The 13,699-nt window shown below is 42.9% G+C and overlaps 2 protein-coding genes across 4 annotated transcripts in view; one reads left to right on the top strand and one right to left on the bottom strand.

Annotated features, from left to right (window-relative positions):
* Positions 1–4,166, bottom strand: part of Bbof1 (basal body orientation factor 1) — a 32,621-nt gene extending 28,455 nt beyond the window's left edge. For 2 of the 3 annotated variants that reach the window (XM_048362815.1, XM_048362814.1), the window contains exon 1: positions 473–1,305. In XM_048362815.1, coding sequence (XP_048218772.1) covers positions 473–832 — 360 coding nt within the window. In that variant the 5' untranslated portion in view covers positions 833–1,305. Of the gene's footprint in view, positions 1–472; positions 1,306–4,077 lie in introns of those variants that run through there. The other variant, XM_048362816.1, reaches the window with a different exon arrangement.
* Positions 4,167–4,378: 212 nt separating this feature from the next.
* Positions 4,379–13,699, top strand: part of Entpd5 (ectonucleoside triphosphate diphosphohydrolase 5 (inactive)) — a 46,175-nt gene continuing 36,854 nt past the window's right edge. The window contains exons 1-2 of the mRNA XM_048362819.1: positions 4,379–4,402; positions 7,314–7,392. The gene's annotated coding sequence lies outside the window, so the exon portion shown is untranslated. The remainder of the gene's footprint in view (positions 4,403–7,313; positions 7,393–13,699) is intronic.

Genomic DNA, 13,699 nt, shown 5'->3' with positions numbered 1-13,699 from the left:
AATGCTTGGCTGGCCACAAACTCTTGATCCTCCTGCCTTCATCACCTGTGTGCATGCCTTTCTACATCCAGATCTAAAATGATAGCTTTACTCTTGACACTTTAATAATGTATAAAATACAAGATTTTACTTCCTAAGTTCATAATGTGATCATGGATTATGAGTGAATTGCTTTATAAGTCATTGAAACTAAATATCAGTATCAAAAAGATCACACATGTAGATCAATACATAGATCATTACCATTCTTTTATTCTTCCTAATTGCTCCAGATAAGAAAACATAGCGTAGGAGCTCAAACTATGAAAAGGCCAATGATAGTAAAAGTCATTCTAAAATATCTTGTTTCGAGGAGATGCTAAAGGTTAACTGTAATGTCATAACTAGACGATGAGGTTTTTAATGAATTAAAATTCCTGGAAAATTTAACAGAGATAGTTAATGATACTCATAAGGTTTTCTACCTACCTACCAAATGATCTTTCACCTGATCCTCCTTTTTCATGAAGGTTAATACAGACATTGTGTCTTTCTCCATTTTATACTGCTGTTTCTTTAACTCCTCGTTGCATTTTGCCAGTCTTCGGGAAGTATCACGATACTCAATCCTAGAGAGTTCTGTGAATTCCAATCTGGCCTCCCAAAGGGCTGCATTGGCCTTGGCTCGTTCCACCACAGATTCCTCAGCTTTTATCTTCCTGCACGAGAGGAGGCAATTGACAATATATACCTGTTTCTCTACTCCATTAATAATTATGGCTTTCTTTTGTCTTGCTTGACATTTTTTGACAAACACAAGCAAATATTGTTCCGTTAATGAATCAATATACATTTACTTGTATTCACAAAAGAGAGCTAAATAAGTATATCTTCCTGGAAGAGGAAAGCTCTGGAGCATGACTACAAAGCTTGAAAATCAAAAGAAAAGATAGAACTTAAATTCATTTCATAAAGTTTTCCCAGCTTTCCATTTCCTCAGTTCTCCTGTATTGAAACCATCCCACTCAGCTGTCAATCGTGTTCTCTCCATCACAAACCCATTCCCTAATTCAATACATTGCTCAACTAAAACACATTCCTTCTATATTTGCCATCTCCCCATCTATTCCACACATACCCTAGGGTTTTTTTGTTATTGTTTGTTTGGCTAGGTCTTGAACAAAAAGATCATGTCACTTGGGCAAGTATATGAAATACTTTTGTGACTGGCACAGTGTGCCAGGCTTTAAGGATGTTTGAGAATTTTTCTGAAAAACAGAGCTGGGGCTGTAGCTCAATGATATAGGACCTACAAAAAAGCAAGAAATAAACGAATAAGGGCTGGGGATATGGCCTAGTGGCAAAAGTGCTTGCCTCAAATACATGAAGCCCTGGGTTCAACTCCCCAGCACCGCATAAAAACAAAAACAGAAATAAATGAATAAATAAATGATGGATTCAAAGATTAAATTGATAAAAGAACTCATCTTTCAAAATATTTATTGTCTGTTACACATGATAGGCACTAGATATATAAATACATAGTTAATACATTAACAAGTTATATCTGAGCTGGTGCTGGTGGCTCATACCTGTAATCCTAGCAGCTTAGGAGGCTCAGATCTGTAGGATGTCAGTTGAAGCCAATCAAGGCAGAAAAGCCCTCTAGACTTCATCTCCAAAATAACCAGCAAAAGGGAGAGTTGTATGCATGGCTCAAGTGGCAGACCACCATTCAAGCAAGTATGTCACCCTGGGTTCAAAGCCTAAACTCCATACCTGACTTCATTGGCTGGCACTCTACCAACTGAGCCAAGCCTCCAACACCTGTAAATTTTTTTTTTTTTTGCCAGTCCTGGGCTTTGGACTCAGGGCCTGAGCACTGTCCCTGGCTTCTTTTTGCTCAAGGCTAGCACTCTGCCACTTGAGCTACAGCACTACTTCTGGCCATTTTCTGTATATGTGGTGCTGAGGAATCGAAACCAGGGCCTCATGTATACGAGGCAAGCACTCTTGCCATATTCCCAGCCCCCTGTAAATATTTTTTGGATACTTACACTTCCTGTATATCTACTCCTCAAGTGATTCTTAGTCCCTTTCTACCCCTACCTTTTGTTCTCATCAAACTAAGGCTAGCCCTATCCTTAGTAATCCTTAGCCTGTTAAAGTTGTTTAACATGATTTAGATACTAGTATCATCTAGTTGCTCCTTGAAGCTATCAGAGTACTTGATGTAATAAATTAGACACCTTTACCAGGAAGACTATTAAACCCTTGGAGAAACTAAGTACGTTTTCTCAGAATGACCACGGCACATCCAAGAACTGTTATTGCTCCTCACTGTTCACATATGTTCATATCCCAAAGTAGAAAACACATGATGTGAATTTCAGAAATGTAAAAAGCCCTTAGCAATTTTTTAAAGTACTGTATTAGGCAGTCCCAGTAACACCTGTAATCTGAGGGTCAAGGTTTGAAGCCAACCTGGGTAAGAAAGTCTGTCCAACTCTTATCTCCAGTTAACCAACAAAAAGCTGTGAGCTGTGGCACAAATGGTAGAGCATTAATTAGCCTTGAGTGAATAAGAGCATGAGGTCCTGAGTTCAAGCCCTAGTATCCCCCTCCCCCACCAACCCTGCAGAAGAATATTTTTATTAACACAAAGGAAGGAAGTGGGCTGGGGGGTGACTGGCTGGGTTTTATCTCTGGGTTTAATCCCCAGATCTGAAAAACAAAAAGACAGGAAAAGGCACAGGAAAGAAACAGCTACAAATAATTTGTTTATCATTTGATAAAGAAAAAAAATAATCACAAAATGACAGTTGTGGTTATTTATGAATAATGTGATGATAAAATTTTCTTCTTTGGCAGTTTCCATGTTTCCCAAACTTTCTTCATTAAACTTGATGTTTTCTCTCCAACTAGTTACTTATTACTTGAGGAGTAAGTTCAGTGCCATGCACATGCTAGTTAACTATAACTTTCACTGAGCAACACCTCTAGCTCAAAGAAGTTAACTTGTTTTCCCTCCTAAGAGAGTCATTTGTAGTCTAGACTGGCCTACAATTTACTACTGCCACCCAGTCCCAAAGTCAGTGCTCTTCCTGTCACAGCCTCCCAAATGCTGGGATTATGGGCATGTACCACCACCACACTTGGCTCCAAACAATTTACTTTATAAATACAAGTTTAAAGGATTCCTTTGGGACCCTGTATATTGGGGTATTAGACAACACTACCAGGCTCACCCAACTGGCATAATAACAATAGCTGCTAGACCCGGTGAGGTGAGTCTAGATTACTACCCCTGGCTCTGGTCAGTACGGAAAATATTAACTATTGGTCAATTTCATTAAATCTTTTAGGTTTCCCCTTGGAACAAACAAGCAAACAAACGAGAGAGTATGGAAAAGGTACAAGAACTACTTGAACCATCTAGACTAGAACATCTTTTAGAATTTCCAAATCATCTCAGCCACACAGTAGTAAGCTTTCAGGGCTAGGATCGCAAAAAGGAGGAACCGGAACTGTAGTCAAAAGTTTGAAGAGGGTATGAAGATGGGGCTCAGGGAGTAGAGCACCCCATCGGGCTGTGAGGAGCCAAAGGGACAGAGTTCAAGTTCCCGGTGTGTTGTGAGGGAGAGGGGAAAGCAATAGAGAGGACTGTTCTGATTAAAATAGGCATGTATGAAATACCAGGATTAAAATCCTTGGCATAATTAACATGCGCTAAAAAGGGGGGGGGAGGGAATGAAAAGAAAGTAAAGGAGGCTGGGGTGGGAGGTAAAAGTGAGAGCGAGGAGAGCAGGTGACTGAAGATGAGTGGGATGGAAGGAGTTTTTCTGCAGGTGTGAAAATAGAAGGAACCCTTTGGGATTGTTTTAGAAGGGTGGGGAGGTGGGGAGGGAGAGGGTAAGTGGATGGGTTGATACATACATGGAAATAGAGTCAAACGCCCCTCATACCCTAATGTGTGCTTTAAAACAAACAAACAAACAAAAAGTAAGCTTTGGGAGCCCAAGGGATCCTGTGGGCCTTGGTCCACGGAACCCCACGGGCAGGTCCGAGAAGAAGGGACCCCTGGCGGCCGTTCCTTACTTCTTGTTCTTATCCTTGTCTTTGCCTTTCCCGGCGCCTTTCTTCTTGTCCTTTTTCTTCGACGACATCTTGACTGCTGCTGAGGAGTCGCCGGGCCTCGGGCGCCCAAGCTGTCTGGGTCTCTAAGGAAACACACACGCCGAGTGGGCAACGTCCCCGCTGCCGTTGCGGGCGCGCGAACTGCGCGTGCGCCGTGACGTGGCCGCGCCGCCGGCGCCGCCGCCGCCGCCGCCACCGCCACCTCCGCCACCGCGCGGGTGGCGGGGCGGAGATCGCTCCGAAGGGCGGCGGGCGGGCGGGCGTCCGCGCCGGGGCGGCGCGCGCGGTGAGTGTGCGTGCGCGAGCGGCGGCGACCGCGTCAGCCCGGGGTCGGGGCCGGGGGGCCGGCGGCCGAGAGGGGTGGGAACTTGGGTCCGGAGCGGCGGTCGCGGTGACCCTCTCCTCAGGAGGCTCGCTTCCCGCGGGTCCGCCGCGGCCGCCCGAGCCGCCGGCAGCGCGGTGCGTTGTCGCTCGCCGGGTCCCGGCATGGCCATCGCGGCTGCCTCGCTGCGCTTCTCCCCGGCGGCACGCGCGCTGCTGGACTCCGACTTTCCTTCATCCTTTCGGGACTTTTCCCTTGCCGGTCTCTGTAAGGGAGGCGCCCCGGAGTGGGGGGGAAGTCCCTGGCCACATGCGGACTTTTCCCGGGCCGTGGCCAGGGGCCGGGCTGTCAGCCTCCGCCGGACAGCGCGCTCCCACGTCGGGACGCCGGGGCTCGCCCGGAGCGGGCCGGGGAGCAGGGACCTCAGTCCCTGCCTGGAAAGGTCCGAGCCACCTGCTCCGGACAGGCGCTTTCGGATTCCCCCATGAGTAACACCGCCTGGGTCTGTGTTTCTGCAAGTTGCATCAAAAGTTCAGGCACTTGCCTTCTCCACCCCTCCAAAGCCTGAGTACACCTCTGCGAAAGGAGTGTACTCCAGTCTCTTTTTGAAGGGAGGAACTCTGTGATCATATTTCATTCAGTGACTCATCCGCTGGCTGCCAAGTCGAGTGACACTTAAAATGTCTTTAAAATGTTACATAGCCTGGCTCACGCCTGTAATGCTAACTGCTCAGGGGGCTGAGCTCTGAGGCTTGCGGTTCAAAGCCAGCTGGGCAGGAAAATCCGCCAGATTTTATCTCTAATTAATATTAATACCAGGAAACCTGAAGTGGGGTGTGTGTGGCTCAAATAGCCGAACGCTAGCCTTGAAAGAAAAAGCTCAGGGGGGCTGGGGATATGGCCTAGTGGCAAGAGAGCTCGCCTCGTATACAGGAGGCCCTGGGTTCGATTCCTCAGCACCACATATACAGAAAATGGCCAGAAGTGGCGCTGTGGCTCAAGTGGCAGTTGAGCAAAAAAGAAGCCAGGGACAGTGCTCAGGCCCTGAGTCCAAGGCCCAGGACTGGCCAAAAAAAAAAAAAAAGAAAGAAAGAAAAGAAAGGAAAAAGCTCAGGGACAGCTCCCAGGCCCTGAGTTCTAGACCGAGTCCTGGTGTGCACACACACACACACACAAAAGTTATTGTAGATCTTCCCTCTTCCTTCTCCATTTCTCTGGGGAGATTATTTGAAAAGTCCTTGATCTCCAATCCCACACTTCCATTTTAAGGAAATTTGTGATTAGAGGAACCATTCTAATTTGCTAATAAGACTTACTGGGAACCTTAGCATAATTGTGGTTTATCCTTACTGTTTATATGCTGCATTTCCCTGCTTTTTGTAATGCCACATTCTCCTGGGTTCCACTCCTGTGGGTCTTTCAGTAGAACTGCCATATGTTGAAAGGGTTACCTCTGAGAAAGTTGTGAATTTTTTTTAATGCATGTCTCAAGTTCTGCCAAAACACTGTTGATAACTTGGAGGAAAGAATAAGGCATCGCTGTCAAAGTCTGTATATTTGGAATTCATTCGAAAAATGGGTTGCTTTGTAATATGAAAGCCCAAACTTAACATTTGAACATAGGCCTACAGATTCATTTATCAACATAAAATTTTGGCTAACATTACTTCTTTTAGTGCGTGTATATATGTATACACTGGTCCTCAAACTTGAACTCCAGGCCTCTGGCTTGCCCTATTTGGCTAACTGGCTGTTACTCCACCACTTGAGTCATGCCTCTTGTTCCAACTTTTTGCTGTTAATTGGAGCTATGAGTCTCAGATTTGGCATCCTGGACTGGCTCTGAACTGCTATTCTGACATCTCAGCTTCCTGAGTAGCTAGGATGATAAGCATGAGCCACTGGTGCCAGGAACAAGATGACTTTTTCTGTGTGTCAGTACTGGGGCCTGAACTCCGGGCCTGGACACTCTAGGCTGGTGTTCTACCATCTGAGCCACAGCTCCACTTTCAACTTTTTGTGGTAAGTCAGAAATAAGGAGTGTCACAGATTTTCCTGCCCAGGCTGTCTTTGACCCTTGATTGTTAGATCTCAGCCTCCTGAGTAGCTAGGATTGCAGGTGTGAGCCACTGGTACCAGATGATAAGATGTGCCTTTTTTTTTTTTAATGCCAATCCTTGGGCTTGAACTCAGGTCCCCAACTTTGTCCCTACCTTCTTTTGCTCAAGGCTAGCATTCTAACACTTGACCCATAGAGCCACGTCTGGCTAATTCTGTTCCTTTAATGGAGATAAGAATCTCATGACTTTTCTGCCTGGGCTGGCTTTGAACCAAGATTCTCAGATCTCAGCCTCCTGAGTAGCTAGGATTACAGCTGTGAGCCACCAGCACCTGGCAAGATTTACTTCTTAATCTTAAGATTATCTTTAATGCACAATACCTTAAAGTACTTTATAGGTTATCATTTGTGCTTTTATAGCTTAAGTTTGATTTTGTAGATAAAACTTGTGACATGAATATGTCTGAGACAAATGCTGAGATTTTATTTTTTACTCTGGTGGAAGTGGTTCTAGAACCTTTCATCTTCTAAATCTCTACCATTCTTTATCAAAGAACTGGATGCTATCATTCAGTCATCTGTTAGTGAGAAATAACTGATGGTACAGATAGTAAATAGGAAGTTTCTATTTAGCCATTTATTTGGCAACATTTTCTTCTGTATTTTTGGTAGGTTGCTTTACTGGAAAGTTTCAGGGATTATTTTGCTTCATAAATTTGCTTTGGTTCACCGCTTAAATATGAATGCTTTTACATTTTGGAATAAGCCACTTAGTGCTTTGTTGATTTGGATTTGTAATTCTTTCCCCTCCCCCAGTTCTCATAGTTCCTGGCCAACATAGAAATGTGGGATATCTTGGCTGAATCTTCATGCAGGCAAGACCATCATGGTTCTGGTAAGTAGAGAAAGTATCTAGACTTCAGTTAACATCTCTACTAGTTTAAAGCCGGAAGTATATTTTATATGCTCCTAGCTGGTGGTGTTTGTTTTCTTTTGCTTCTGAACTTGCCTGCCTTTTGCCAAATGATAGTAATTTTTTTTTAGCACTGTTTGAAGTTATTTGTCAAACTTTATGTAGAATTTAGGATCATTATGTATCAAAAATAATAGTATTTGTAATATTTTTCCACTGAAAATTCTAAAACTTGTTTCATTTTTGAAAGATATTTGTGGGGGCTGGGGATATGGCCTAGTGGCAAGAGTGCTTGTCTCGTATACATGAGGCCCTGGGTTCAATTCCCCAGCACCACATATATAGAAAATGGCCAGAAGTGGCGCTGTGGCTCAAGTGGCAGAGTGCTAGCCTTGAGCAAAAAGAAGCCAGGGACAGTGCTCAGGCCCTGAGTCCAAGGCCCAGGACTGGCCAAAAAAAAAAAAAAAAAAAAAAAAAAAAGATATTTGTGGCTTTACTGTTCCTTACTTTGAAGATTAATTTCTCCTGGAATCCCATGCTGGTAGTTTACCCTTATAATCCTAGCTAGTTAGGAAACTGAGATCTGAGGATTGCAGTTCAAAGCCAGTCTGGGCAGGAATGTTCATGAGAATTTCATCTCTTTTTAAAGAGTAAAAGGCTGGAAGTGAAGGTGTGAGCAAAAATGCTAATGGACAGCACCCAGGCACTGAGTTCAAGCCTTAGTCTTAGTGTGCGCTCTCTCTCTCTCTCTTTCTCTGTCGCGCGCGCACACACACACACACACACACACAAAGAGAAATTTGGGGCTGGGAATGTGGGTTAGTGGTGGAGTGCTTGCCTAGCATGCATGAAGCCTGGGTTCGATTCCTCAGCACCACATAACAGAAAAAGCCGAAAGTGGCACTGTGGTTCAAGAGGTAGAGTGCTAGCCTTGAGCAAAAAGAAGCCAAGGACAGTGCTCAGGTCCTGAGTCCCAATCCCTGGGACAGGCAATAAATAAATAAATAGAGAGAGAGAGAGAGAGAGAGAGGTTGAGAAAGAGGTAGCAGTAGTTAGCAGTTGATACCCTGTACGAGGACAAGACTAGATAAATAGCTTTTAATTTTATTTTCACAAAGACTTTAGGCTCCTGAGTAAATATATTACTATACAAACTATGTATGAAGGGACTAATCAATGTTTTTGAATGTCATGCTAATTACTTTTATACTATTATTGTGTATGCTATAAATATCAAATTCTACTAAATGAATGTTATTTTACTGCATTATGACTAGTTCATCTCTACAGGGGCAAATAAGAACTCATGGAAGATTTATTTTATCAATTCTAGACTAATTATTAACCTTCACTATTTTACTTATATATTAAGATGTATTGCCACAGGTAATTATTAAGTATTGGCACTCTATTTGTAAAATACCCATTTTTATTAGTTATCTATCCCAACAGAGCCATTAGGATAAACTACAATTCAAATCTCTAAGAAAAATCACCCAAATTTCAGGCCCATTTATTCATACTTTCAGGTCACATATTTGTCAAATATTTATCCATTAAGAAATGTTTAGTAAAGAGGGGAATTAAGAAAAAGTAATACAAATTCACATACATGCATACTAAGCACATTCTGTGAGCATAGGGTAACTATCACAATGAGTCAGGCATTGCTGGCTCATGTTTGTAAATCCTAGCTACTCAGGATCCTAAGATCTGAGGATTGCAGTTCGAAGCCAGCCTGGGCAGGAAAGTCCATGAGACTCTTATCTCCAATTAACCACCAAAAAGCTGGGAGCAGACCTGTGCTCAAGTAGTAGAGTGCCAACCTTGAGTGAAAAAAGCTCCCAGAAAGCACCCAGGCCCTAAGTTCAAGCCCCAGAATTGGCATCAAAAAATAAAGAAAAGAAAAAAAAGAAAGAAACCCAAGTTAATTTATGCTAATAAAAATTTTAAGTAATAATTAGGGAATGCCAACTACATACTAGGATGTATGTCAGCTTGAAGGATATGGATGGAGGGGAGATAGAAGAGAAGACCCCAACTCTGGTTGTTTGCAATCAAGTGTGTGAGGCTCTAACCCAGACCTTGATCTTTGAGAACACACCATTTTGAGAACACACGATCTCTTTAGTACCTGTACACAAAAACTTAACAATAAGCAGTACTAAGCAGTGCTTGATAAGATGATATCACATAGACTCTAAGCACAAGAGTGAAGAGGCATTTAAGATTGTTATAGTCAAGGAAAGCTAGAAGGAAGTGTATTGAAAAGGATAGGGAAAGCTATCTGTGAGAGTAATGAACAGTGAGCACAAAATTCAGAATGAAATAGAAAGAGAATCAATGAGACAATTTTGCAGGCACTACCCAAGACCTACTGGATTTGAAATGCTGGCAGTGAAGCCTCTGTTCTGTTTTATAATTCCTCCAAAGGCTAGGATATATAGCTCAATGGTAGAGCACATGACATGAAACCTTGAGGTTTCAACATTAGGCTTTGTGTTTGTTAAAAGATACTCTAGGGCTGGGGATATGGCCTAGTGGCAAGAGTGCCTGCCTCGGATACACGAGGCCCTAGGTTCGATTCCCCAGCACCACATATACAGAAAATGGCCAGAAGCGGTGCTGTGGCTCAAGTGGCAGAGTGCTAGCCTTGAGCGGGAAGAAGCCAGGGACAGTGCTCAGGCCCTGAGTCCAAGGCCCAGGACTGGCCAAAAAAAAAAAAAAAAAAAAAAAAAGATACTCTAGTACTTGAGCCACACTTAACAGCCCTTTTTGCTCTTGGTTTGTTTTGTTTGTTTGTTTGTTTGTTTTTGGTCAAGGCTAGGCCTCTACCACTTTGAACCACACAACTTCATTTCCAGGTTTTAGGTGGTTAATTAGAGATAAGAGTTTCAGGAATTTTCCTATCCAGGCTGGCTTTAAACCATGTTTCTCAGATCTCAGCCTCCTAAGTAGCTAGGATTACATGCATGAGCCAACAGCATACTCTGGTTATTTTTAGTATGGTATCAGGTATTGATTTTGACCCAGGCTGGCCTGGATAGCAGTCATTCTATTTATGCTCCCATAGTAGCTTGGATGGTAGACATATTCTACCATGCCCAGCTTTTTCTGTTGAGATGGAGGAGAGGTCCCAACAATTATCCCCCTCCTTCTGGGCTGGCCTGAAGTCTTCATCCTGCCAATCTCAGCCTCTTGCATTGCTAGAGTGACATGTTTTGTGTCATTGTGCCCAGCTATTGGTTGAGATGTGATCTTGTAGACTTTTCACCTGATTTTGCTTCAAACTGTGATCCTTCTGATTTCTGCCTCCTAAATTGCTAGGGCTGTATATAGGTCTGAGCCACTGGCATCCAGCCTCATATACTTGAGACAGGATTTTTCTGTGTATTCCAGGCTTGCTATGTAGCTTTAGCTGATCTTAACTTTGGGGTTCTCCTGCCTCAGCTTCCTAAATGATTGGATGAGAGATGTACACCTAGCTACCCAGGTTGTTCTAATGCATGCTACAGTTTGAGAAACACTGGTCTAGAACAGTAGGTAGGCTCTGTGTGAGTGTAGTGGACAAAAGTGGAAAGGAAGGCTGGGAACCTAAAGTAAAGAATATACAATGTCACAAAGAGTTTGCCTTATTATCCTGCACACAAGAGTTACCAATTCAAGGGCGGAATTTGGCCTATACATTTATTTGGCTTAGTTTTCATGGTAAATTTTTAGGGAGTTGTTTTGGCATTTTAAGTGCAATTAATTTGTTAGCATTTAAAAACTAGCAAGGGGACTCTTGAAAGTGGTTTAGTGGTAGAGTGCTTCCCTAACATGCATGAAACCCTGGGTTTGAGATTCCTCAGTATCACATTAACAGAAAAAGCCAGAAGTGGCGCTGTGGTTGAAGAAGTAGAACGCTAGCCTTGACCTGAAGAACTCAGAGACAGCACCCCAGCCCAGAGTTCAAGCCCCATGACTGACAAAAAGAAACAAGATTTGTGTTCTCCATTCCACTGCAGTCCCCACCACTTCCTGTTGTTTGGCACACAGTTTTACTCATTTCCTGCCTGGCACCTGTAGCTATTTGAGTTTGTAACTTCCGTTGTAGACAGGTGGAAGTTAATGAATGCTTTGGGATGTTAACATTGTTTATGTAGTCATTCAACAAGCATTGGTTGTATAAACATATTATTATATGCCAGGTTGTATTATGCTTGGTAATTAATGGTCAAAGAAGAAGGAGTCTCTACCAGTAGGAGAATGATGAAATCAGCATTGTAGGAAGATTGTAATGTATGAATCTAAAAACAGAGACAGCCCTGACTAGTTTGGGATGGTAACAGTTCAAGTCTCAAGTAATAAGGACTAGAACTTACCCATCTTTAGGGAGACTACAAGGGGGAAAAAAGGAAGAAGAGATGGGAAAGATATTGCAAAAGAAGGATCATCAGTCCTTGGTAAATGGGTGGACTGTAGATGGCATGAGAGAGCAAATTCAAAGATAATGAAGATTTTGGTGCGCATCTTACTAAAGTTGTGCTGACACTAAAAAAGCAGGATGTTAGTAAGAGAATCTTTGTAGCCTCTGTGTGTGTAGAAACAGAAGAATGGGCACATTTAGACGTATCCTTCCGATTCGAAATATCTCTTGCATTGAGTTACTATCTTGGAAATTGCATAATGTAAATGTTTTTAAACTTCTTTTGTGTATACCCATACCAGGACTTGAACTCAGGACCTTGTGCTATTTCTTGACTTGCTTGCTCATAGTTGGCACTCTACTACTAGAGCCATACCTCCAGCCCAGCTTTCTGCTGGTCAAGTGGAACAAAGGACTCGTGGACTTTTCTGCTTGTGCTGGCTTTGAACCAGGATCTTCTCACCTTAGCCTCGTGTGTATCTAGGATTATAGGCATGAACACTGACCACAGCAATTTAAGTGTTTTTGAAAGAAAAACTTAGTAGGAATGTCAAAATTGCATGTTTAGAGGTTGATAACACTCATCCCACCCTAAGATTCTAAGGAAACTCCTGGTAGTCAACAAGGTACAAGAAAACCTCCCATGAAACTATTTGTTTCAGGCCTTGTAAGTAGACCTTAGAACATTGGGCACATGAATCAGATTCAAAATTCAAATCCTCTCTTGAATGTATACTCTTTAGAATTATTTGCAAAGGTCAGTTTCAGTTTCTCTGAGGGAAATATAAGCATATATAAGTTCAAGGGCTAAAAGACATTTTCTGAGTATCGGTATTGCCCTTAGAAATTAAATCAAATTAGCAGTGTGCTTACAAGGTAGTTCAACGATGAAATGTTGCCTTAATTATTGCTCTTTTCACAAATTTTTTTCCTTTAAGATCTTAGGTTGGGGTTGAAGGCATGGCTCAATTGGTAGGAGCACCAGCTAATGAACGCAAGTGTCAGGTACTGAGTTCAATTTCTGATCTCAGACAAAGAAAAGAAAAGATTGTAGGTTGCCAGCGTTTGAGCTCCTTTTTCATGTACCTTTTTACTTAGAAAATATTGTCATTGGGGTTGGGAATGTAGTTTAGTGGTAGAGTGCTTGCCTAGCATGCATGAAGCCCTTGGTTCAATTACTCACAATAAACAGAAATAGCTGGAAGTGGCGCTGTGGCTCAAGTGGTAGTGCTAGTCTTGAGCAAAAGAAGCTCAGGGACAGTGCATGGGCCCTGATCCAAGCCTCAGAAATGGCAAAAAAGAAAAAGAAAAGAAAATACTGTCATTGTTATAGTCGAGGCTCTCACTCTACCACTTGAGCCACAGTGCCACATCCCTCTTTTTCAGTGATTTATTTGTAGGTACGAGTCTCAGAGACTTTCCCGCCCAGGCTGGCTCCAAACCTGGATCTTCAAATCTCAGCTTCCTGAGTAGCTAGGATTATAGGCACCCAGCTAAAAATAGCCATTTTTGTTTTGCTTTTAATTTTTTTTTTTGCCAGTCCTGGGGCTTGAACTTAGGGCCTGAGGACTGCCCCTGGCTTCTTTTTGCTCAAGCCTAACACTCTACCACTTGAGCCACAGTGCCACTTCTAGCTTTTTCTATATATGTGGTGCTGAGGAATCGAACCCAGGGCTTCATGTATACGAGGCAAGCACTTTACTGCTAGGCCATATTCCCAGCCCCAAAATAGCCATTTTTGAACTATGTAACTTGTGGGCAGGGATGGGAAGGGGGAAATGGGGAAAAGTAAAGGAAGGGTTACATTGTCAAAAAAAGAAATGTACTTATTATCTGATGTATGAAATGAAATGGTAACTCCTCTCTCTGTACAGCACCTTA

The sequence above is a fragment of the Perognathus longimembris genome, chromosome 14 (assembly GCF_023159225.1).
Source record: "Perognathus longimembris pacificus isolate PPM17 chromosome 14, ASM2315922v1, whole genome shotgun sequence".
Taxonomy (NCBI): domain Eukaryota; kingdom Metazoa; phylum Chordata; class Mammalia; order Rodentia; family Heteromyidae; genus Perognathus; species Perognathus longimembris.
Note: the sequence above shows the minus strand (reverse complement) of the source record. Positions and strands in the feature narration are given on the sequence as shown.